Source organism: Barbus barbus, assembly GCF_936440315.1.
Source record: "Barbus barbus genome assembly, chromosome: 9".
Classification (NCBI taxonomy): Eukaryota; Metazoa; Chordata; class Actinopteri; order Cypriniformes; family Cyprinidae; genus Barbus; species Barbus barbus.
In genome coordinates, this window is record NC_136737.1 from 9,469,755 (window position 1) to 9,495,616 (window position 25,862).

Genomic DNA, 25,862 nt, shown 5'->3' on the forward strand with positions numbered 1-25,862 from the left:
ATCAACACTTCAAAAATCAAAAAGCAAACAGTTTGAACAAAAAGCAGGGAAAATCATGTTTGTCAAATAATATGACTGATTTATTTAATGAACAGTGTTTAATGATCACGTTATTTTGCATTTGCGCCTGCTTACATGCTATCGCTTGTTTCTGCTTCTTCTTTATGTTTTGATCCAGATGGTCAGTACTCTTTGAGAAGATGTGTAATAGTGTCTCCTACCATATAACATTGAAAACATAGAAAGCAAAAAAAAGTCTGTCAATAGCAGGCAAGAGTTGTCTTATAAATGATGAAAAATTCTAACAATGGCGAGGAGAGTTAAAGATCTTTAAAGATCTAGATTTGTTTTGTATAAGGAACTAAGAGGAATTAGCATTTATTGTTCAGTACATTTCTAGAATAATAGATTAATTAACATAATGGACTATTTTCATTCTTGATTTAGACTTTCAGACTGCAGTATCACTGAAGAAGGTTATAAAGATCTGGCTTCAGCTCTGAAATCAAACCCTTCACACCTGATAGAGCTGGATCTCACAGGAAATGATCCTGGACAATCAGGAGTGGAGCAGCTCAATGATTTACTACAGGATCCAAACTATTCACTGAAGACACTGACGTGAGACGTGATGAAATAATATAAAATAAATTACATGAAGGATTATTTTTTATAGAATACATATTTCACATAATCTGTTGTTATTGTTAATGGTGATTTGTATTAAAAGTTTTAATATAGGTTTTAATTTCTAGATTTTGTTTTCATTATAACAAGTTTAATAGAGAACTGAATTGAATCCTGCATCATCTTCCCATCTGTAGGTTTTTGAGTCCTGCTGCAGAAGAAGCCTGTCAGTACGTGACTGGAATTGTGGGTAAAAACCCGTTACTCCTGAGTGAACTGAATCTGAGTAGACGTGAACTAGGAGACACACGAGTGAAGCAGCTTGCTGCTCTACTGCAGGATAAGCACTGTAAACTCAACACACTGATGTGAGTATTGTAAATAGTTTAATATTTCTGTATGTAAAATATATTTCAAAGACAAATTATTTTGATGTTATATTTTCACTTGTTTTGTATTAAAACTGTATTTGTTGTTTAAGGTTCTGAGATAAACTGAGTACTATTTCCTGTCTTTGTTTTCTTTCACTGCAGGCTGAATAATAACAGTATTACAGCAGAAGGTTGTTCTGCTCTGACATCAGCGTTTAATTCAAATCCTTCAAACCTGATAGAGCTGGATCTGAGTGGAAATAAACTAGGAAACTCAGGAATGAAGACGTTCTGTCCTCTGTTGAAAAATGCACAATTCAGATTACAGAAACTGAAGTGTGTATTTTTATTGATGTACATGTCTGTGTGTGAATATACATTTATTAATGGGTAATGTTATCTGTATCTTTGTGCTTTTTATTTGATTCACTAAAATTTAATTTTAACAAAAAAGAAGAAGAAGAAAATAAAGTTGACATGGGAGATGCTTAAGCAGAACTGAGAACACCAACAGTACTTTCATCAATGGACAACACCAGAAAATGAGCACAGAAAACATAAAGGCTTAAATACACAGGGGGAATTATACTGCATTTACACTGTGTCGTAATTACCATAATTCCGAGATGACAACACATGACATTTTACTCATAGCTTTCCATGTTCTAGGACTCCAAAATGAACCTGGCGGCGGTCACGTGGTACAGCTGTCACTGGGCCAAGTCATAACTCTCAGAACATTCAGAGTTTGCAAGTTGTAATTACAAGTTCAGGAGCACGTGAGGGCTTTGCCGTTGATAGTTTTGCCATAGAAACACATAATTCAGATATTCAGAGTAGAATGTTACGTGTTTTAATCTCGGAATTACGACATTAGACTAAGACATCGGTGCAAACAATCAGTAAGAAATGAGGGGGAGCACACGAAACAGGGACAGAGGAAAATGATCAGCTATGTTCACAAAATCATAAAGATACAGAATACATTACAAAATGTCTATTTGGTATATCAAATGAAAAGAAAAAAATCTAGATGACTATGGGGACTAAAATGTAATTTTAATTTCAGCTTTTTTCTTTGAGAGTTTACAGCATTCAATTTAAAATTTAAATGAAGCAGGTGATATCATTAAATCAATCTTTTTTTTATCTATAGACTTTCAGATTGTAGTATTACTGAAGAAGGATATAAAACTTTGATTTCATCTCTGAAGTCAAACTCGCACCTGATAGAGCTGGATCTTAGAGGAAATGATCCTGGACAATCAGGAGTGGAGGGGCTCATTGATTTACAGCAGGGTGGATGTTGTAAATTAAAGACCATCAGGTGATAATTGTCTTTAAATATTTCAAAGAAGCCACAGACATGGAGTAACAGCTGTGCAACTATGTAGAGGAGACAAATGGATAATTAAATTATGAATTAAAATGACACAAAGTAGGACTTAAATTCAATACCAGTAAACGACTGAATTTCATGAGCCTGGAACTCAAATTTCTTACATTTTCTCAGTTAAACTACTGGCAGTTACCATAACTATGGTATTAATACTACACTGGACCTATAAGGAGGATGAGAGCCGCAAATGACAAATATAGCATGACTAATCTAAGTTCTACTTCCTTTAGGTTTTTGAAAAGTCCTGCTGCACAGGAAGCGTGTGAGTATCTCACTGAAGTGCTTGGTGTAAATCCATTAGTACTAACGGAACTGGATCTGAGTGAAGATAAATTAGGAGATCTGGATGGGGAGAAACTCTCTGCTCTTTTGAAGGACACTCATAGCAAACTGGAGAAAATGAAGTGAGTGAACATGATTTATACATTTTAACATCTCTGTTTAGTCATTATAAAGGACTTTCACTTACATGTGGAGCAGATAGGGGGAAGTCGTGGCCTAATGGTTAGAGAGTCGGACATGTAATCCAAAGGTTGTGGGTTCGAGTCCCCGACCGGCAGGAATTGTAGGTGGGGGAAGTGAATGTCCAGCGCTCTCTCCACCCTCAATACCACGACTGAGGTGCCCTTGAGCAAGGCACCGAACCCCCAACTGCTCCCCGGGCGCTGCAGCATAAAATGGCTGCCCACTGCTCCGGGTGTATGTTCACGGTGTGTGTGTGTTCACTGCTGTGTGTGTGCACGTTGGATGGGTTAAATGCAGAGCACGAATTCCGAGTATGGGTCACCATACTTGGCTGAATGTCACTTCACTTCAGATATGAAGACCTGCTGATCTGATGTGTAATAAATAATGCTGCTTTTTGTGTCTAGGCTGAATAATTGTGAGCTGACAGAGAAAAGTTCAATTTTAGCTACTGTTCTCTCCTCCAAAACCATCCTGAAAGAGATGAACCTGAACAACAGCCGTCTGCTGGACTCAGGAGTCAAAGAGATCTGTGAGGGACTGAAGAAACCTGTGTGTGAGCTGAAGATACTCAAGTGAGTGCATGTCACCATCAGCTACACTGGTAATTACATTATCTGCATGTTGTCGGATATGTAAACAACCACAATACTTTTTGCTGACCTCAGTAATGTTTACATGCTTGTATGTTTACATAAGAATGACTGTCACCAACATTTTGTTCAGGCGTACTGCTTCTATCATCTCATCAATTTTGTGTCAGAGGAGGCAATCAGGCAGGTGCTCCAAATAGACAAATAGATGTTGTTAACTGGTGTTTTCATATGAACAAAACATATGCATAATTTCAGTCAGAAAATTTTGAAGATTTAGTTTAAATGGACTTGGTTTCAAAGCAGCATTCCATGTGATAATAAATACTGTTTATTAAAACAAGCTCTTTACAAAAGAAAGACATACATAACACTTCTAAAATAGTACTATTGTGAAAACTCGCGTTTAATATTTCTTTAAATTAAATATACAAAGTTATAGTGAAATAAGACATTTGTTATCATTATTGTTGTTGTTTAATAAATTGCATCCATTTGAAAAATTACCAGCTTCTCATTGGGAGGGCCCATGCCCACTCAGGTTCACTCATAGCCTCACCACTTACACATACATCATTATGCGACAGGGGAAGATCGTGCTTCAGATAATCATGAATCCACTGAAAACATATAGTCTGTGGATTATTGGTAGTAATTTTGTAAATAATGCTAATTTTCTTGTACAGACTGATTGTTTCACTTCATAGGACCTCAATGTATTTTCAGGAGCAACGGGTATTGATTTGGTCATTTTTTTAACACCTGTTTCACATCACAAGCATCAGCGGAGCATGAGCAGCCTGTGTTTTGTCGGTGCTTGTGTTAGTGAATGAGCTTGTTCACATTACGGTGTCAAAACATTGAGTGCATTTACATGCACCCTCTTAATGTGATTATAATGAGATTGTCAATATTGCAATTAAACTTTACCTCATGTGAAGGCTATACTTCGATTTAAATAATGCGATTAAGATCATAATCGCAGCAAGCATAATCGTATTAACATAGGTGGCGTATGCCAATTTTAATCGAAATATACAGGCATGTTAACACCTTAAATGCAGTATTGCCGATCTGACCGAAGTGCGCATGTGCTTGTGACATACACGAATGACGTGACACGCACCTGTAATAATACGCAAATTAAAAACAATGGCGAGGAAGAAAGCATCACATTAGGGGAAAACACAACTCGATGCCACCAGTCTCTGTTCTTACCCTCATCCAGAAACAGCAAGTAGAACGCGACGGCAGCATAAGCAAACCAATTGCCATCACATTTCTATAGCGCAGAAAAAGCGTGGAATACAACCATACAAATGTGTTTTGCATTAGACGTGAATAAATTAAAACAGCGGCCAGTAACACACCTGCTCTTTCTGATTATTTGTGCTGTGCAGAGGGGTATATGAATAATGACAATAAAACCATTAACCACAATTCTTAGCGAATAAGAATAATGGAAATTGCATGTAAACGGGAGTGGAGAGCTTTGCTCTTGACGTGTAAACGTCATAATACGATTAAGTCCTTACTCTGATAATTGGAAATAATCACATTAATCGTGGGCATATAAACGTAGTCATTAACATGAGCAGCGATAAAACGTGCTTTGGAGGCTCTGCTGACACCTGTAGTGCTGAATCGTTGTCATTTAGGAATAAGTTTGAATCGAGAACGTAATCTTTTAATGATTAAGCGTGCAGCTCTAGCACCTAATAAAATAGCCAGTGATAATATTACTGTCACGTATAACTCCAGATAGATAAACACAACAAGGCAGGCAGGAATATCAAAACAATATACTTTACTTTCAAGACGTAGATGGGTGTAACATATACATAGACGAGAACGGATGAAGACTAAGGGAGAACTGAGGACTTATAAAGCATGGACCAAACAAAGGAGACTAATGAGATAATTAAGACAACAGGTGAACTGAATGACTAATTAAACAGAATGGGGAAAACTAGGTCACAGGGGAAACAGAAAACCAGACATATAACAATTACAACTTATTTTTTTTATTGCTTAAATTGTTCTGTTTTCAAACATTAAACTTCAGTGGAGAACTGTAGAGAGTTCTTAAAGCCTCTCTATTTGTTGATAACAAATATATTAATAATAGTGCTGTCAATCAATAAAAAAAATTAACTAATTATTCACTAATTTTTTTCAGAAAATTAATCACGATTAATCCCACCTTACATTAAAGTTTTTAATTATACTTTTATATTGCAATAATTTCACATTCAATCTTTGAATTAATATAGAAACAACAAAGTATAATATTTCATATTTGTTTAATGCCATCTTTTTTATGACTGAAGGCAAGTATCACTGATACCAACTGATGTCTCTATTAATTTTTTTCCTAATATTTAACCATTGACTATAGCCATTCAACATGCAGTATAATTGAGAACTATCAATTTAACATTTATTAGACTTTAAAAAATTACTTCTAATTTAAGTGAACTTAAAACAATCTTCACATAAACCCATTATAATAAATATCATATGTCACCTGTGCCCTTCAGCAAGAAATAGCCTAATTTAATAAATTTATCAAACACTAATTTCTAAATTAAATAAAGCAAAACTACAGAAGTTATTGATTTCCTCTTTTTAATTTTCTTCTTTGATTAACAGGCATCACAGCAGCTGGTTATTAGGTTATTTTGGCAGCTACTTTAAAAACTTCCACTGATGAACTTGATGCAGATCTGACACTGCTTTGAATGTGACTCATCATAAACAAAAAGCACTTGCATGCACAGTTTTAAGGCAGCTTTAATTATGAGGCGCCACGTAGGATTTAAATCAAACTTCGCTTATCAATATATACAGTACATAAAACACGTGCATATACACCTATAAATTACTGACATATACATGTATACTATTGGATATTCAATATATATATAATATATATATATATGAAATACACGTGCACACTAATATGAAATCCATACCAATACATATTATGTTAGTAATGAATGCATATACACTTCTGAATAACTTGCTTATACATATAAACTTGATCCATGCATATACACCTATAAACACTCACACATACATATAAACTCGATGCGCGCATACACACCCATAAAGCACTCACGCAAACATACAAAATAAAATTCACAAACATATACAATTCTGATAAGAAAGACTCGTAACTGCTAACAGTAACTCGTAACTGGCGCCGGCCCTGGATGTGTGTGAACTTTTCAGCGCAAACGGAAGGCATTTCAGTGTAAAAGGAAGCAGCGGCACTTCCGGCGGGACATTTGAAAATGCTTAACGTGGCTTAATGCATTAAAACAGTGTTTTTAAAAGTCCAAACTCAATAAACACATAATTATTAAAGCATACGATGTATAGACAAGCAGATGAGTCCAGAATAAGAACGTAACACGTTTAATTACGCATAAAGCGTTTTCCTCCCATTAACCTGGCTTAATGAATCATTTATGGGCGTCTGAAGCAAAATAAATGTGGGTGGGTCCTCCCCCAGAAAAAAAAAAAATACTGGAGTATATTTTCTATAGTCTGGTGCCTTTTAATTATATGGAGTGTCTATTTACACAAAGTGCAAATAGGCCGCCTTGTTGGCATGGGTTATTTACCTCTGCCCATTAATGTCAAAACATTACAAAAGATGGCTATATCTATGCATTTCCAATGGTGTAAGAGGTAAAGCGTGTAGCACAGTGTTTTTGATGCGAGAGACCCAAGTTCGCATCCGCCTTTGGCTGAAATCGTTCTTCTCACTTTTCACATCTCTTATTACATCGGAAAGGCATTTGTTTCAATAAAAATAAAAATGAAGGAAATAATCGAAAAGTTTAAATAAAGTATCGGGTAGGATTAGGTGTATCTGGGCAGCAGGTACGCTCAGATGTTTTACTTTGCTGTGTCGCGGGAGTGCAGAAGGCGCGAGTAACTAGTGAAAACAGAATGGAGTTTCATTTATATGGACTCTGAATGAGCAAAGTGCTATAGAGTTGAGGAAGCAGAAGCGTGAAATTCAGGACTTTTCACGCTGTGTTTAATTTATTAGGGCATTCTTCATGTTGTGGAGGGGATTTGACTGATGGCGCTCTGAAAAGTGAACAGACATATTCGCTGAATTAGAGACGTAAAAGTGGATGGGTCCTGTCCCACCCACATACAATGGTTCCGACGCCCATATACACAATATTAATAAAATCAAACTATGTACAGTATAGCATGGTTTATTAATAACGTGTTTATTGCGTTTTTTTTTTTTTAAGCCACAGTGTTTTAAAATGTCCTGGCATCTGGAGATTTGCCTAGTAGGCAAACTGACTGAATATATTGGAATATATTTTGCCAATATCTCACCTTAGACAATGCTTCTAATATTTTCCTTACTGTACGTACAGTACACAATAATTTTACATGAAAAATTGGACTGAGGCTACATTTATTATTTAAATAATTGTGTACAAGGGATGCATTGGCTTTACAGTTTGACAATGTGTTATTTTAAAAGCAATTTTAATTAAAAATACATCGGACGTTTTAACCCAGTCGGTGGAATTGTCAGACGGTCCCTTAACCATCAAGCACATATAGCGCTTCAAAACTTTCTCCACTTTAAATTTACTGCTAATACACGTTTTTAAATATTTTTTCATGTCAATATGCAACCACTTTATATCGACATAATTTTTTTCCCAAAACCGCCAAACTCAAACACATTAACATTATTAATAAATCATACTATACTTTGATTTTATTAATAATGTGTTTACTGAGTTTGGCATTTTAAAAACACTGTCTTAATGCATTAAGCCAGGTTAAGCTTTCCTTATGGGAGGAAAACTCTTTACGTGTAATTAAATGCATTACGTTCTTATTCTGGACTCATCTGCTTGTCTATACATCATATGCTTTATTAGTTATGTGTTTATTGAGTTTGGTCTTGTAAAAACATTGTTTTAATGCATTAAGCCACGTTAAGCATTTTCAAATGTCCCGCTGGAAGTGCCGCTGCTTCCTTTTACACTGAAATGCCTTCTGTTTACACTGAAAAGTTCACGCACATCCACATATGAAATCAATCGCATATACATATTGTAACGGGCTGAAGAATCACACAACCATGCAGGGTGAAGAAAATTCCCCGGAGGGTGAATTTATTGAATAAAGTGAACAGTGCCGGAAATGTGCTTGTCGTTGGTGCGCAGTGTCTTCTTCCTCTCGGGTGTTGGTGTCCTTCTTCCCCTCCGCGTGATGTGCTCGGTGACTTCGTGCAGGTGGTGGGCTGAACGGCTATCCAGAGCTGTCTGTGAGGCACAAGAAAACACACATTAACGGTGGTACTTGCTGGAGGCATTGCTCCCCGTCCTCTGTCCTCTCGCGGCTTATAAAGCGCTCCCCTAAGCCGCAGCAGCTGGGTCCGATCAGCCCGCCGTGATGAGTAGCAGGTGTTTATCCTCGGTTGCCAGGGCGACGCTGATAGGCTCTCGGGACAGGTGTCACATTCCTCCCCCCTAAGTGTCGTCCTGGTTCCTCGGGCTAAGGGGGAGGTTGGGGCTGGAGGAGGAAGTCTCATTGATAGACCTGAGAAAGCTGTCCCCATGCGGGAGAGTCCGTCTGCGCTGGCGTGGGCGGCGCCGGCCCGATGACGCACGTCAAAGTGGAAGTCCTGGAGCGCCAGGAACCACCGGGTCACCCTTGCGTTTGTGTCCTTAGCACGGGCCATCCATTGGAGGGGAGCATGATCGGTGACCAGTGTGAAGGACCGTCCTAGGAGATAGTACTTTAGCTCCAGGACTGCCCACTTGACTGCCAGCTCCTCCTTCTCGACCACTGCATAGCGCTGTTCGGCGGGGGACAGCTTCCGGCTGATATAGACCACCGGGTGTTCCTCACCGTCCTGCACTTGCGAGAGCACGGCTCCAACCCGGTGTCGGAGGCGTCCGTCTGTAACAAGAAGGGGCGGTTAAAATCGTGGGGCACGGAGTACTGGCTCCGACGTGAGGGCTGCTTTGATTCTTTGGAACGCCTCTTCTTCTGCTTCCTCCCATCTCACGGTCTCCGGCCGCCCCTTCTTGGTCAGGTCTGTCAATGGGGTGGCTAAGGAGGAGAAGTTAGGAATAAAGCACCTATAATATCCTGCCAACCCCAAAAAGGCCCGTACCTGTTTTTTCGTGCTCGGCCGGGAAGCGTTGTGGATGGCTGCCACCTTGTCCTCTTGTGGGCGTACTAGTCCCCGGCCGACCAGATACCCCAGGTACCTGGTTTCGGGTAGGGCCAGGTGACATTTCCTGGGGTTGGCGGTGAGCCCCGCCCGGCGCAGTTCCCCGAGCACCCTACGGAGCCGCTCCAGGTGGTTTTCCCAGGTCTCTGAGTGAATTACCACGTTGTCGATGTAAGCGGCTGCGTACTCCTGATGAGGCCTCAACAGGATATCCATCATTCGTTGGAACGTTGCCGGTACCCCCGTGCAGCCCGAAGGGGAGAACCCGGTATTGCCAGTGGCCACTGGGGGTGGAGAACGCCGTCTTCGGTCTGGCCCGGTCGGTCAGCGGTACTTGCCAGTACCCTTTTGTAAGGTCCAGAGTGGAAATGTACCGGGCTCTCCCCAGCCGATCTAGGAGTTCATCGACGCGTGGCATCGGGTATCCATCAAACTCAGAGACCTCGTTTAGGCGGCGGAAGTCATTACAAAACCGGAGGGTGCCGTCGGGCTTGGGGACCATCACGATGGGGCTACACCAGGGACTGTGGGAGGGCTCAATTACTCCTAACCTCAGCATCTCCTGGACTTCCTCCTCGACGGTCTGTCTCCTGGCCTCCGGGATTCTGTAGGGCCTCTGCCTTACGACGGTTCCGGAGGGAGTGCGGATGTGGTGATGGAGGACTTGAGTCCGCCCGGGGAGAGGAGAGAATACATCCGAGAATTGACCGACCAGATGGTGAAGCTCAGTCTTCTGGGCGGCCGACAAATGGGCGCTCATGTCTACAACCACGGGAGTGGAAGTGGTGAGGGCCACTAGCTGGGGCCCTGTTCCAACCCATCGTTTCAGCAGGTTGATATGGTAGATTTGAGTTTCTTTCCGACGCCCCGGCTGGCGGACCCTGTAGGTGACCGGACCGACCTTTTCTGTGACGACGTAGGGGCCTTGCCACTTTGCCAGGAATTTACAGGCGGACAAGGGTACCAACGCCAACACATAATCTCCGACCTTAAACTCCGGTGGTTGGGCCGCCCGATCGTAGTTCCGACGCTGAGGTTCTTGGGCCTTAGCCAGCTGCTCCCAGACTAGGGGCATGACGCGCTCGATCCGCTCCCTCATCTCCTTCACGTGCTCGATCGTGGACCGATGGGCGGTTGGCTGCTGTTCCCAGGCCTCCCTGGCGACATCGAGCAAGCCCCGGGGCTGTCGCCCGAACAACAGTTCGAAGGGGGTGAATCCGGTGGAGGCCTGAGGGACTTCACGGATACCGAAAAGCACATACGGTAACATCTGGTCCCAACTCCTGTGGTCGTCCGCAGCCACTCGACGAAGCATTTGCTTTAGCGTTCGGTTAAATCTCTCGACCAGCCCATCGGTTTGAGGATGGTAGATGGAGGTGCGGAGCTGTTTCACCTGTAGGAGGCGACAGAGGTCCTTCATCATCCGGGACATGAATGGCGTGCCCTGGTCGGTCAATATCTCCTTTGGTATGCCGACCCGGCTGCACAACAGGAAAAGCTCCTGGGCGATCGTCTTGGTGGTGGCTTTCCGTAAGGGGATGGCCTCAGGGTACCGGGTCGCATAATCCACGATGACTAGGATGTGTTCATGTCCCCGGGCTGATTTCGGCAAAGGCCCTACCAGGTCCATCCCGATTCGCTCAAAGGGGACCCCAATAACCGGTAGCGGAATGAGGGGAGAGGGTGGAGGGCGTCGAGGGGAGGTACGCTGACATTCAGGGCAAGCTTGGCAAAACCTTTTCACGTCCCCATCCAGTCCTGGCCATTGGAAACGATCACGGATCCGTCGGCTAGTGTTGTCCGCCCCCAGGTGGCCAGCCATGGGGTGTGAATGGGCGAGCTCCAGTATCGTTCCCACTTTCCCTTTTGGGACCACCAGCAGCTTCATTTCCTCCCCTCTCCGCTGTGCGACACAGTAAAGCAGGCCACTTTGCACTATGAAGTGGGGGGTCGGATGTGGCGGTGGTTGAGCGTCCTCTCCTTCGACCACCCGCACTTGAGCCCAGCAATGTTTCAGGCGCTCGTCCTCCCGTTGCTCCTTGGCGAAGTCCCCACCCCCTTTTACCTGCTGGAATACATCAAAGAATAGGTTAGAAGCGGGGGGGGAGACTCACCATCGCGGGCGCTGTCCGTCGTCAGGAGGACGGGTGGTTGGCGGCGACTATGGCTGGGCTCTCGTCTTTGGCGGTTCCCGGCAACGCTAGCTGTCTGTGCAGTGGAGGCAAGACAGTGTTCCAGGCCTGGCCAATCTCGGCCCAGGAGCACGGGGACTGGCAGGTCCTTTACGATCCCCACTTCTATGTGCCAGGTACCGGGTTTTGCCGAGATGGCCACACGTCGAGTTGGTACCTGGTGCGTGTCGCCATGCACGCACTTGATGGCCATCCTCGCCTTTGAGTCACTCCGTGGGGGTAACACCGGCGGTGAGACTAGACTGACTGCGCTCCCCGTATCCAACAGCGCCTGGAATGGGCGCCCATTGACCCTGACGCGGGCGTGTCGAGCTTCCTGCGGGGGTTCCCGATGTACTGCACAGCCGGCTAGCCAGGTCAGAGTAGGAGAGCGATTCGGTTCCGTTGGCATGGGTTCATCCTGGTTGCCGGGAACCGCTGGCCTGCTCACCGTTCGCTGGGGCCCCTCTGGTGCGCGTCGCTCCTGGTACACCCTCCGGGGAAACGGCGAAGCTCTCTCCCCAGCCTCCTGTCGCAGAGTTGCCTCGGCCAGCTCGACAGCTTCCACCGCCTCTCCCACGGTGCGCGGGTTCCGCATTCCCGCCGCTTGCCGAAGTGGGCGTGGCAGGGCCCGTAGGAACCGGTCCACGACGACGCGTTCAGCCACTTGCGACGCGCTGGGATTTCCCGCGAGGAGCCAGTGTTGTGCCAGGCGGGACAGTTCGGCGGCCTGGGCGCGGGCTGGCGCCTTCCCATCATATTGCCAACCATGAAACAATTGGGCCGCCGCGATCGGGGATAGGCCGACACGGGCCAGGATTTCCCTCTTCAAGTCCTCATATGCGTCACTGGACCCAGCCGGCATCGAGAAGTAGGCTTGCTGGGGTTCTCCTGTTAGCAAAGGGGCCAGGATCCGCGCCCAGTCCTCTCGTGGCCATCCCTCTCGCTCCGCGACGACCTCAAACATTTTTAAATAATTCTCCGCGTCGTCGTGGCCGGTCATCTTCGGCAACAGCTGGGTCGCCTGCACTCGCGGATCAGCTGGCGGAACCCGTGGGACGGCGGCCGCACGCAGAGCGGCCATCTCCCTCTCGGTCTCTCCCTGACGGGCCGCCATGTGCTCGACAATCTGCTGCTGTTGGATGCTGACCTCGGTCAGGTGTTTCAAGAGCTCTTCCATGGCTGGGGAGGAGTCGCCGCCTGAATCCATAAACCAACGGGGAAACAGAGAGAAAAAAAAGTTAGTCCGGTTTTTGCCCCTGGGTGGCGGTGATTCTCCACCAGTGTAACGGGCTGAAGAATCACACAACCGTGCAGGGTGAAGAAAATTCCCCGGAGGGTGAATTTATTGAATAAAGTGAACAGTGCCGGAAATGTGCTTGTCGTTGGTGCGCGGTGTCTTCTTCCTCTCGGGTGTTGGTGTCCTTCTTCCCCTCCGCGTGATGTGCTCGGTGACTTCGTGCAGGTGGCGGGCTGAACGGCTATCCAGAGCTGTCTGTGAGGCACAAGAAAACACACATTAACGGTGGTACTTGCTGGAGGCATTGCTCCCCGTCCTCTGTCCTCTCGCGGCTTATAAAGCGCTCCCCTAAGCCGCGGCAGCTGGGTCCGATCAGCCCGCCGTGATGAGTAGCAGGTGTTTATCCTCGGTTGCCAGGGCGACGCTGATAGGCTCTCGGGACAGGCGTCACAATATATACACAACTAAAGCATGCGTCTTTCTTATCAAAAATTGTATACGTTTGTGAATTTTATTTTGTATGTTTGCGCGAGTGTTTTATGGGTGTGTATTCGCGCATCGAGTTTATATGTATGTGCGAGTGTTTATAGGTGTATATGCATGGATCAAGTTTATATGTATATGCGAGTATGTAGAGGTGTGTCTGCGTGCAGTGAGTTTATATGTATGTGCGAGTGTTTATAGGTGTATATGCATGGATCATGTTTATATGTATATGCGAGTATGTATAGGTGTGTCTGCATGCAGCGAGTTTATATGTATGTGCAAGTGTTTATAGGTGTATATGCATGGATCAAGTTTATATGTATATGCGAGTATGTATAGGTGTGTCTGCATGCAGCGAGTTTATATGTATGTGCGAGTGTTTATAGGTGTATATGCATGGATCAAGTTTATATGTATATGCGATTATGTAGAGGTGTGTCTGCGTGCAGCGAGTTTATATGTATGTGCGTGTGTTGTTGTGGGTTTATATAAGCCCTTTCACACATACAGACTTTTCTGGAAAATTACCCGTAAATTGCCGTAAAGAGATCATGTGTGAACAGGACCTTTCCAAAAATACCGGTAAATTTGTTCCGGCAATTTACCGGTATGAGAAGTTGTAACATTACCAGTAAATTGCCGGACTTCTGCTGTGTGTGAACGCAGAAGGGAAATTACCGGTATGAGCACGTAAGAGTTCAGAACGCGCTGACGTAAGACTCTACTCCGGGCCAGTCATAACATTCTGTTGCAGATGACGCTTTCACTCTACATTTGACCATGTATCCGCCCATGTCCGTCGCACAGACCTCTGCATTTGTGTAAACATAACTGTTTTTTTTCAGCTGTTCCCATTTACTTAAAAACCTGGATACTCGCCAGGACGGCCATTTTTGCGTGATTTTGTGTGTATTTGGCCACTTAAGTTCAACAACAAATTACGTAAAATAACTCAATATGGATGTGACTGTGAGCGCTCAACCTTGAAACAGCCTCCGGAGCGCGCTGAAAAAGACATGCAAATTATACAATTTTGTGATGATGCAACAATGACCCGATTAAGCAAGTTACAATTTTGTCAACTGTCCTGAAATGCAAGCGAAAGACTTGGATCGGAGTGCAGCAGCTCGTTCTAGACGCGATGCGCTGATATAAAGCCGCTTTGAGAGAGTGAAAGAGAGAAGACGCGGTCCAGCTGAATCACTCAAGCTGTTTTCAAATGACTGATTTAATCTGCCAGTTTGTGTGGATTTATTTACTCATATAACCTACTTGCTATCTTGAATAAATGTTTGCAGGAATTTCCCTCATTATAAACTTGAAAGCTGCGGAGATGAGTAAACCTATGTAATATACACACAATCCCCCACAAAATTCTGGACATGATTAATTATAATTCTCTTACAGAGATTTGTGAAATAAAATTTCATTATTTTTTAGTATTTTTTTTCACCCAGGCCTGGAAATTGCTGTTTTCAAAATTTAATAAAAGCAACTGATGCACGCTGTTAATCACTTAAGCTGCCCACCGATGTAATCGGCTGAATGCTCTGTTACCTCTCCCTCTTCTAATCACATGCCATCACGCCGCTTTGTTCCAGGACCTCGAAATTTTCAAATTAAGCACTGGTTTGTAGTCGTCTATTACGATGTCTCTTGGACAAAAGCAGCTGCATGAATGCAAAAGTTTGAAACAAAAATGAAACCATCAACAAAAAGACTGACCGCATATACCCCTCCATGTTTACAAATATAAGCGCAGCCATTGGAGGTTAATGATGTCACAGAGTTTACCAGTATTTTGAATGGATGTGTGAATGGTGCTTTTCCGTAAAAAAAGACAGAATGTCGTTGCCTGTGTGAACAGCGCATTTTTTTATTTACCGGTAAAGTCATTCCGGTAATTTTACGGTAATTTACTGGTATTACTGTGTGAACGGGGCTTATGCATGGATGTATTAGTGAGTGTCTATAGGTGTATGTATGCGTCAAATTTATATGTATACGCAAGTTATTCACACGTGTATATGCATTCATTACTGTCCTGTATTCGCCGCCCTTCACCAGGCTCCCGACGGGAGTGGGTTTGTGAGAGAGGAGGGGCGCTGAACACCCAGGGCTGGCGGCGTGTGATGAGGCGCACCTGATGTGAATAGAGCCTCATCACCGCCGCTGTTTAAACGCCGAGCGCGCCTTTCCTCGGGAGACCGGTCTCTTCCCCGTGCATGCACGCTGGTGTACTCGTGGGTCCAGGAAGGGTGCGTCGAGGAGGATTGCCGCACCCGTTAGGCGGCTGACGGGCCAGGATGCCGGGCCGTCGAGTCCCCCAGAGACGTCGGGAATTAGCAGATGGAAGGAGCCGCGCAAGAGACGCCGCTGCCACAAGAGGGGAGCGCGTGCGGCCAACGGACTCCGCCCCTTCCCTGGACCCTTCCCTGTCGAACACTACCCTCCTGCACAAGCCCCACAGCACAACGAGGACACCAGGTTCCCCATTCCTTTGGACACTATTTTCCCTGGACACTTTATTTTTCCCCTTTATTGTTTAATAAAAACCTCTCCGAGGCTTGACGCCACGCCCACTGTGTCTGTCGTTTGCTCCTCCCGCCACAATATATTGAATATCCAATAGTATACATGTATATGTGAGTAATTTATAGGTGTGTATGCACGTGTTTTATGTATGTATTGATAAGCGAAGTTTGATTTAAATCCTACGTGGCGCCTCATATTTAATGGCCTTCTTTTGTAACTTCATGACTTTACTGATGACATATCTACGACATTGCATACTCTTAGTTTCATTTGGGTTTGAGTATGATACAGTGCTTTAATATAGCCTAATACAGCACTGGCACATTTATACGTGCACTTAAGAGCATGCGCTACGAGCACAGTATAACAGCTGCCAGGACAGGAAGATTCCTTTTTACTAAAATATGGCCTGACAACATCTCATTTGACCACAGTTCACTGATGTTCTACTGAAGCTCCTCATCTCCGGTAATGTTTCCGCGCTCGTTTGATTCGCGCCTTGCACTGAGGTGAAGTTGGAGCGCTTTAATGTGCTTGTAAAGACGTTCCGCGTCTGAATAAACGCAATTCTTTAGTAGTTTTGAGTGGCGTGGCCAAACCTAGCCCCGCCCCTGCGTTAATTGCGTTAAATATTTTTAACGCCTTACTGAAAAAAATTAATCGCCTGCATTAACGCGCTAATTTTGACACCACTAATTTTTAATAATTATAAATAATTCATTAAATTTAATAATTTGGCTTGGTGGTTGGCAGTGTTTGCATAGTTTAGAGTGGCAAGTTGTACCAGCATAATTGAAAGTCAATATGCAAAAGTTTGGAGGTCTGATATCATTTAAAGCAGTAACTACTCGGACAGTATAAAGTTAAAAAAAAAATGTTATTGTGACAGGCTTAACAATTACACCAATGACATGAATATTATGCAGCTGATGATGCAAATATTCTACATTTACATTATACAAATCATATTATTATGAATATATATATATATATATATATATATATATATATATACATTTGTTTTTTTTTTATTTATTTTTTTTTTTTTCTCACCTTCAGAATTGAAAAAAAAAAATTTCTCACAACAGGTTTGTCTTTAAAATAAAAGTGAAGATTTTTTGTTAATTGTAACAAAAATAAAAATGAAAAGTAAAGTAAACTATGCAAACATAAACTAAAAGTAAAACATTTGGTGACTTAGAAACTAAACTGAAACTGTAAAAAGTTAAATAACAGCCGATTTGTAAATACAAAAAAACAAAACAAAAATTAAAAAAGCAAACTTATCAGATTCACACTTTTTTCTACCATTAGAGTGACATGTAGAACCAACTCAAAACAAACAAAAACACAGACTCCGGTGACTTTAGAAACGGTGTTTAAAGTTAAAATGTTTGTGAATTATTATGAGGAACTGAATAATTTCTTTAAATTGTCTTGACATTATAGTTGACCACAAAAGGTCAGAAAAAGCAGCACAATTTCAAATTTTACAGAGAATTGTAGTTTAATAAAAAACGAATTAAAAGCTAGTTTATTAAAGTTTACTTAAGTTTCATAAATTGGCAAACTGAAGAGAAATGATTAATTATAAAATATTTTATATAAGATGTACAGAGAACATGAGAGTAGATCTTTAATGCACATCTGTCTAAGATACAATGCAATATGAGTGTGTGCTGTTTAACAGAGCTGTGATACACACTGATAATTGGCATTCAGTTTCATTTGATGAACATTTGTAAATATACAAATCCTTCTGATTCATTCCAATTTGATGGCAGGCTAAAACTAGAAGTTGTGTTCGTGCATATCTGTGATCTGTTTATCTGACCATTTATTCGACTGTAATGTGATTTAATGTGATTCATATTTTCAGATTTTTGCAGTAATTAAATAATTTGAACCACACTGTTAATTTTAACTCTCATGTATTTATTTTCTGTAGACTTTCAGACTGCAGTATCACTGAAGAAGGTTATAAAGCTCTGGCTTCAGCTCTGAGATCAAACCCTTCACACCTGATAGAGCTGGATCTCACAGGAAATGATCCTGGACAATCAGGAGTGAAGCAGCTCAATGATTTACTACAGGATCCAAACTATCAGCTGAAGACACTGAGGTGAGTGTTAAAATATTAGCATTAAGCAGTCTTAAAAACATTTTAGCTGAAGGAGAATTAAACAGTCAAAATAACATTCAAAAAAAGCTTTGAAATGACTGTAGGCCTTTTCACAAGCTTGTGAAAATAAATCAGTAAATGGCAGATAATGTCAATTTACTTCTCCCAAGGGCATAGATTTAGTAGGCCGCTAGGGACATGTCCATACCAATATCCAGTCACTACTGAATTGTCAATAGCAATAAATGTAATCAACCTGTTAAAATATATTTATAGGCAAGCACTGTTTTTGTAATTTTGGCCACATCTGAAATGGGTCATACCACTGGCATTACCTTATAAGTTCATACATACACTAGAAAATCACACTCTTTCAAGGATGAGCATAATTAAGAACATAAAGAAATTTTTTAGCACATACGGGCATACTGGCTTTTATGTCCCCACTTGACTACTCATGTCTTCAGGTTTTTGGGTCCTGCTGCAGATGAAGCCTCTCAGTATGTGACTGGAATTGTGGGTAAAAACCCGTTACTCCTGAGAGAGCTGAATCTGAGTGAACATGAACTAGGAGACACACGAGTGAATCAGATCGCTGCTCTGCTGCAGGATAAACACTGTAAACTCAACACACTGATGTAAGTATTCCTTTCATTTTTTTATTGCACATTTGAAGTATCTTAAAGAACCCAGAGGACCGAAACACAATAATCAAATAAAGTAATCACTAGATATAATCAGTCAAGTTTAGGATTTAGGATTGATTTTAAATTACTTTTACTCCTTTATAAATACATTGCAGATATGCTCACTGAATATAAACCGAACAGACCACTCAGATCATTAGGATCGAGTCAGTTAGAAATACCAAGGGTTCACACAAAACAAGGGGAGTCTGCGTTCAGCTATTATGCAGCCCGCAGTTGGAACCAGCTTCCAGAAGAGATCAGATGTGCTAAAACATTAGCCACATTTAAATCCAGACTCAAAACTCATCTGTTTAACTGTGCATTTGTTGAATGAGAACTGTGCTATGTCCAAACTAATTGCACTGTATTTTATGTATAATCGTTTTCTATTCTTAACTGTTTTAAATTCATTTTAAATCAAATTGTATATACTTTCCGTGTTTTTATTGTTGTGATTATTATTATTATTAATTCCTTGTTTCTATTATTGTGATTATTTAATTTTTTATGACTATTTCACTTTCTTTTATGTAAAGCACTTTGAATTACCACTGTGTATGAAATGTGCTATATAAATAAACTTGCCTAGCCTTACCTTGTCAAGTTCTTTGTGTTTGTAAATTCTCTCTCATGTTCATCATTTTAGTCTGCGTAAGTGTGATCTAACAGAGGAAAGCTGTTCAGTTCTCGCTACAGTCCTGAGATCAAACTCCAGTCTGAAAGAACTTGACATGAGCAACAATAATCTGCAGGATTCAGGAGTGAAGAAACTCCAGAACGGATTAGAAAATACAAACTGCACACTGCAGAAACTCAGGTGAGTTCAGTGAACCACTGCTTGATTTTAATAACAACATTCTTTTTTGTTTAAAGTTAACCCTTTGGAGATGACTGAGGTCTTGGCACAATCACTTGGACTTTCTTTCCTTACAACAGCACTTGCAATACTATGTCATGATATGTCATGCAGATAAAAAGAAGACATCATTTGAAACCGTAAAAGGTCAACTTTTAATTGTGTCCACTCAACAAACTACAAAATGTTGTGCTTTGGTAAAACACAGAAAACAAACAGGGTGGTTTCTGTGACCTTATTTCTGGAACAGGATGGCTTTCACAACATTTTGCAGCAAAAACTCTGGCCTACATAATCCAGTACTCAAAGGTTTTGTGAAATAATGTCTTCTATATTTATCTTACTGTCCTTAAAAAAAAAAAAATTGGTTTCACTTTATTTTGATTGTTCCTTTAACACATTCTGTTGACTATAAGTAAAGTTGCACCTACATATCTACTAACGCTCACTAGTGTCAAGTCACTTTTATTTATATAGCGCTTTTAACAATACAGATTGTGTCATAGCAACCTCACAATATCAAAATAGGAAAATAGTGTGTCAATAATGTAAAATGACAAGATTAAACACTCAGTTAAACACTCAGTTTTTCAGTTAAAGGCATTCCATTATTAAATTCAGTGATGTCATCGTCCAGCTCAGTTTAGTTTAATGCAGCCTAACAATCCCTTAACGCAGTGGTTCTCAAACTTTTTACACCAAGTACCACCTACTAAATAAAAATCCTAATTTTATTCTTAATAAGAATATTTATTATTGTCAGCCTCTTAAAACATTGTAAATGCACAGTTTGAACATTAACACTGCACTGTGATTACTTCCAGGTAAATAAAAAACGTAATTATTAAATTCAAGTTCAAGTTTATTTGTATAGCGCTTTTTACGATACAAATCGTTGCAAAGCAGCTCTACAGGAAATTAAGTTTCCATAATATATTTATATACTGCAAAAACTTGATATGTTTAACTTATGGCAAAATTTGGTAATTCTGTATGTTGTCTGAGCGTTGGCATCCTCTGAAGTCCTCTGAGGGGTTGGCATCATCTCTTCTCAGGTGTTCGGTCATCTCAGATCATTTAAGGGTTGGATCCAGACTGAAGCTTCTGTAATTCCTAGTTACCACAGGATGTTAATCAACAGAGAAACAAATAGAGACATAATTAGTGTAGCCGCTGTTCCATCTAAGCAAAAATGATTTGTTCAACCCAAGCTAAAGAATAATAGTAATGTACATTTGATCAGATATAACTGCAGTACAAGATTATAAAATGCATTATGTGAATGATTGGCTAAAGAGATGTGTCTTTAATCTAGATTTAAACAGAGAAAGTGTGTCTGAACCCCGAACGTTATCAGGAAGGCTATTCCAGAGTTTGGGAGCCAAATGTGAAAAAGCTCTACCTCCTTTAGTTTAAATTAAAATATATTGTACCTAAACATAAAATAAAAACTGTACTGTACTTAAATGTAAAAAAACTGTACTTAAAGATTAAATGAAAATGTATTGTACTTAACATTTAAGCACAGTAACTTTTTTTAACTAGTTTTTATTTAACTTTTAAGTAACTACAATACATTTTCATTTCATCTTCAAGTACATTTCAGTTTTATTTAACTTAAAAAAAAACACAGGCTGTATGCGTAGCTGCAAGTAACAACAATCCCACAAGGCCACGTGTTCACCAAAGCCAGCTGAAAACGTCTAGCTGTGAGCGCTTGAGAAGGAAGTGTATTTATTTATTTTTTTCAGTTGAGACACTGTGGTTGCTATGATATCAAATAGCTGCTGAAGTAATATGGCAGACGCATCGCAAATGAAATGTTTTTTCTACAATATTATGGTACTCCGACAATTCCATCTGGTAAAGACATAAATACTCGGAGACAAGCAATATTCTCCATTGTTGTTCAGTCATACTATAAGCAAGGTGTGACAGTATTAGTCCCGCCCTCCTCCACTGTGATTGGTTAGCTGATTAAAAAGTGACAGTGATGAGCGCTAAGTTTTACCCAAAGTTGAATATTCTTCAACTCTCGGCGCAGAGAAAAAAAAATGACCCGAGTGCTCAGCATGAAAAAGACGCTGTCATTTAAAACAATTTTAAAATTTGCTAGCCTCGGGGAAAAAAAACGCTTTGGTGGACACGTGGCCTAATTTATATTTAATTCAGAGATTCCTCTGTGTACCACTCGAGGAAGCTCACGTACCACACTTTGAGAACGTCTCGGTTACGTATGTAACCCTCGTTCCCTGAAGAAGGGAACGGAGACGTCACGTCGGTGACCGACGAATTGGGATCTCGCTTAGAGAGACCAATCCCCTACGAGAGTATCTAAACGAGCCAATGCACATTGGCATGCGATTATTGCATCCAGCTGCCGCTAATCACAGCGTGAGTATAATTAGGCAGCGGGTGCAGCGCATATTCAGGTTTTCGCTGAGGAGCCGAGCCGGTGACTCGGCCGCTCAGCGGTGGTACAGCAGCCGTGGCGACGGGACGTGACGTCTCCGTTCCCTTCTTCAGGGAACGAGGGTTACATACGTAACCGAGACGTTCCCTATCAGTCGGTCACTCCGAGTCACGTCGGTGACCGACGAATTGGGAACCCTACCAAAAGGCCACGGGTACTGCCCCTTCCAGTGTCCTGTGGAAGCCTCCTGAGCCCCTATTTTTTGGTGCAGGTCAGGGCTACCGCAGAAGACCAGCTACTGCTGCCATGGCACTACCCACTCAGTAAGACTGGATAACACTGGGAAAACGTACCCATTCCAGTTGGAACCGGACGCTACGGAAGCTCGCCCTTCCCGTAGGAGGTTCGGAGCAATTACGCATATGATCAACCTTAGGCGCATATGGAGGATTAGAGGAATTTGTACCTCATGGAGATTGGCAGAAGACCTGCCGGGGAAACACGGGCTCTCAGGCTATACCGTGGACTATACACATATGGGGTCCAAAAAAGGCCTTTCATATGGAACCCAGCCCTCTACCGGTTCTCATGGATTCAGCGAGTGAGGGCCTGGCGTCAGATGCTCCGCCACATCTGACTGCCGAGGGGACGGAGGAACTCGACAGGGTCTACAGTACGGACTCTCTGGAGCAGTTTTAGCAAGCCGACCCGAAAACGGGACCTCTCAGTGCTTCTACCCGTTTGAGGTGAGAACACAGGAGGAAACCGGTTCCACACGAAGGCTATAGAACCTAGCGAACGTGTTAGGGGTCGCCCAGCCCGCAGCTCTACAAATATCTGCCAGCGAGGCACCACGAGCCAACGCCCAGGAGGATGCAACAGCTCTAGTAGAGTGAGCTCTCAACCTGAACGGGCAGGGCACACCCTGTACCTGATAAGCCAGGGTGATGGCGTCCACTATCCAGTGGGCCATCCTCTGCTTGGAGACGGCCTTCCCCTTCTGCCGGCCTCCGTGACAGACAAAGAGCTGGTCTGAGGTCCTGAAGCTTTGTGTCCTGTCAACGTAGCATCTCCGCGCTCGGACGGGACAAAGCAAAGCAAGGGCTGGGTCTGCCTCCTCCGAGGGCAGCGCTTGCAGGCTCACCACCTGGTCCCTGAAGGGAGTAGTGGGAACCTTGGGCACGTAGCCAGGCCGGGGCCTCAGGATTACCTGGGAGTCAGCCGGCCCAAACTCTAGGCACGAATCGTCGACCGAAAATGCGTGCAGGTCCCCTACCCTCTTGATGGAGGCCAATGCAAGCAGGAGCAGAGTCTTCATTGAAATAAACTGCAGCTCAACTGACTGCAAAGGCTCAAATGGGGCCTGCTGTAGTGCTTTCAGCACTAGAGACAGGTCCCAAGAGGGTATAGAGGGGGGCCGTGGAGGATTTAACCTTCTTGCCCCCCTAAGGAACCTGATGACCAAGTCATGCTTACCCACCGACTTCCCTTCTACGGGGTCATGGTTGGCAGCAATCGCAGCCACATAGACTTTAAGGGTGGAGGGAGACAGCCTTAGCTCCAACCCCTGCTGCAAAAAGGAAAGCACGACTCTGATCGGGCACTTTCGGGGGTCTTCTCGGTGAGAAGAACACCACTCGACGAACAGGTTCCATTTCAAGACGTAGGCCTGTCTCGTGGACGGCGCTCTAGCCGAAGTGATGGTGTCAACTACCCCTTGGGGTAGGTCACCTAGAACCTCCGCGTCCCGTCCAGGGACCAGACATGAAGTTTCCAGCTTCTTAGGTATGGACGCGGGTGCAAAAAGGTGCCCCGTCTCTGAGTCAGTAGATCCTTCCTCAGAGGAATCTGTCAGGGAGGGGCTGTCACGAGGAGCATCAGTTCTGAGAACCAAGTCCGAGTGGGCCAGTACGGCACCACGAGCAGGACCTGCTGCTCGTCCCCCCTGATCTTGCATAGTATCTGTTTTTGCGAGAAGGCTCACTGGGGGAGACGCACACTTGCGAAGGCCCCGCGGCCAGCTGAGCTGGACCGTCTGGGGATGGAGTCTCCATTCTCCGGGGAGCGCAGCTCGTGACAGCTCGTTGGCTGCCCGGTTGAGCAAGCCCGGAATATGAATGGCACGAAGCGACCTCAGATGCTTCTGACTCCAGAGGAGGAGGTGGCGGGCGAGTTGCGACATGCGACGGGAGCGCAGACCACCTTGTCGGTTGATGTACGCAACGGTCGCAGTGTTGTCCGTGCGGACCAGTACGTGTTTGCCTCGTAAACGCCTTCTGAGACGGACCAAGGCCAGACGTACCGCTAGCAACTCTAGGCAATTGATGTGCCAGTGCAGTTGGGGGCCCGTCCAAACCCCCGACACCGCAAGCCCGTCGAACGTGGCACCTCAGCCGGTGGTGGAGGCATCCGTGAAAATCACAGCATGCCTGGAGACCTGTTCCAGGGGCACTCCTGCCCGCAGAAACGAAAGGTCTGACCACGGGGTGAGGGTTCGGCGGCAGGCCGGTGTGACTTGGACCCGGTGAGTGCCGCGCTGCCACGCCCACCTCGGGACTCGGCCATGGAGCCAGTGTTGAAGCGGCCTCATATGAAGCAGCCCCAGCGGCGTGACTGCCGCTGCAGCTGTCATATGCCCCAGGAGCCTCTGAAATTGTTTCAGTGGGGCCGCTGTCCTGCTCTTGAACGCATTCAAGCAGTTCAACACCGACTGAGCACGTTCCTACGTGAGGAACTCATACTCAACTCCATACCGAGAAAAGAGATCCTCTGCGTCGGGGAGAGTTTGCTCTTTTCCCAGTTGACCTGAAGGCCCAACTGGCTGAGGTGTGACACCAAATCCCTGTGTTCGCACAACTGGTCCTGAGACTGAGCCAGTATAGGCCAGTCGTTGAGGTAGTTGAAAATGCGAACGCCCTGTTCTCTCATGGGAACAAGGGCTGCCTCCGCAACTTTCGTGAAGACACGGGGTAACAGGGACAGCCCGAAGGGCAGGACCTTGTACTGATATGCCCGTCCTTCAATGCAAACTGCAGGAATGGCCTGTGGCGCGGAAGGAATCGACACATGGACGTACACGTCCTTCAGGTCGACCGCTGCAAACCAATCTCGGGGACGGATGCACCCAAAGATGCGTTTCTGCGTGAGCGTCTTGAACGAAAGCCTGTGAAGGGCCCAGTTCCAGACACGCAGATCCAAGATTGGTCGTAACCCACCGCTTTCTTGGGCACAATGAAGTAAGGGTTGCAAGCCCTGTCTTCATATCGGCTGGAGGGACCGGCTCCATCGCATCCTCCGCCAGTAGGACAGCGATCTCTCCACACAAAACATGAGCATCAGCTGCCTTCACTGCTGTGAGGTGGATGCCCCTGAACTTGGGAGGAAACTGAACCGCATAGCCGAGTCAGATGGTCCACTGGAGCCAGCAAGACGGGCTGGGTAGACAGGCACCCAGACACCGTACAAGCGGAGCAGCGGGACCACCGACGTACCCGCGGTGGGGCAGCGAGGTGGAACACAGGAACACGGCCCGTGGCGGACCAAGGGGTCTGAGTGTGCGGTGCGCGCTTACCTGGTTCCGAGGTTTGGCAGAGGGTGCGTGAGTAGGGCCTTTGATGACGCTCTCGAACCGCCCACTGCTGCCAGCTGGCGAAGAGGAGGATG

The 25,862-nt window shown here is 44.0% G+C and overlaps 2 protein-coding genes across 2 annotated transcripts in view; both read left to right on the forward strand.

Moving 5' to 3' along the window:
- Positions 1-19,339, forward strand: part of LOC306874983 (NACHT, LRR and PYD domains-containing protein 14-like) — a 58,335-nt gene extending 38,996 nt beyond the window's left edge. The window contains exons 19-27 of the mRNA XM_079425327.1: positions 448-621; positions 825-995; positions 1,161-1,334; positions 2,155-2,325; positions 2,628-2,801; positions 3,270-3,437; positions 18,068-18,241; positions 18,709-19,094; positions 19,225-19,339. Coding sequence (XP_079281453.1) covers positions 448-621; positions 825-995; positions 1,161-1,334; positions 2,155-2,325; positions 2,628-2,801; positions 3,270-3,437; positions 18,068-18,241; positions 18,709-18,883 — 1,381 coding nt within the window. The 3' untranslated portion in view covers positions 18,884-19,094; positions 19,225-19,339. The remainder of the gene's footprint in view (positions 1-447; positions 622-824; positions 996-1,160; positions 1,335-2,154; positions 2,326-2,627; positions 2,802-3,269; positions 3,438-18,067; positions 18,242-18,708; positions 19,095-19,224) is intronic.
- A 322-nt stretch (positions 19,340-19,661) lies between these two features.
- LOC306874610 (uncharacterized protein) overlaps positions 19,662-25,862 on the forward strand; it is a gene marked incomplete at its 5' end in the record, with an annotated part of 41,247 nt that continues 35,046 nt past the window's right edge. Inside the window, one exon of the mRNA XM_079424758.1 lies at positions 19,662-19,747. Within this exon, the coding sequence (XP_079280884.1) occupies positions 19,662-19,747 (86 nt within the window). The remainder of the gene's footprint in view (positions 19,748-25,862) is intronic.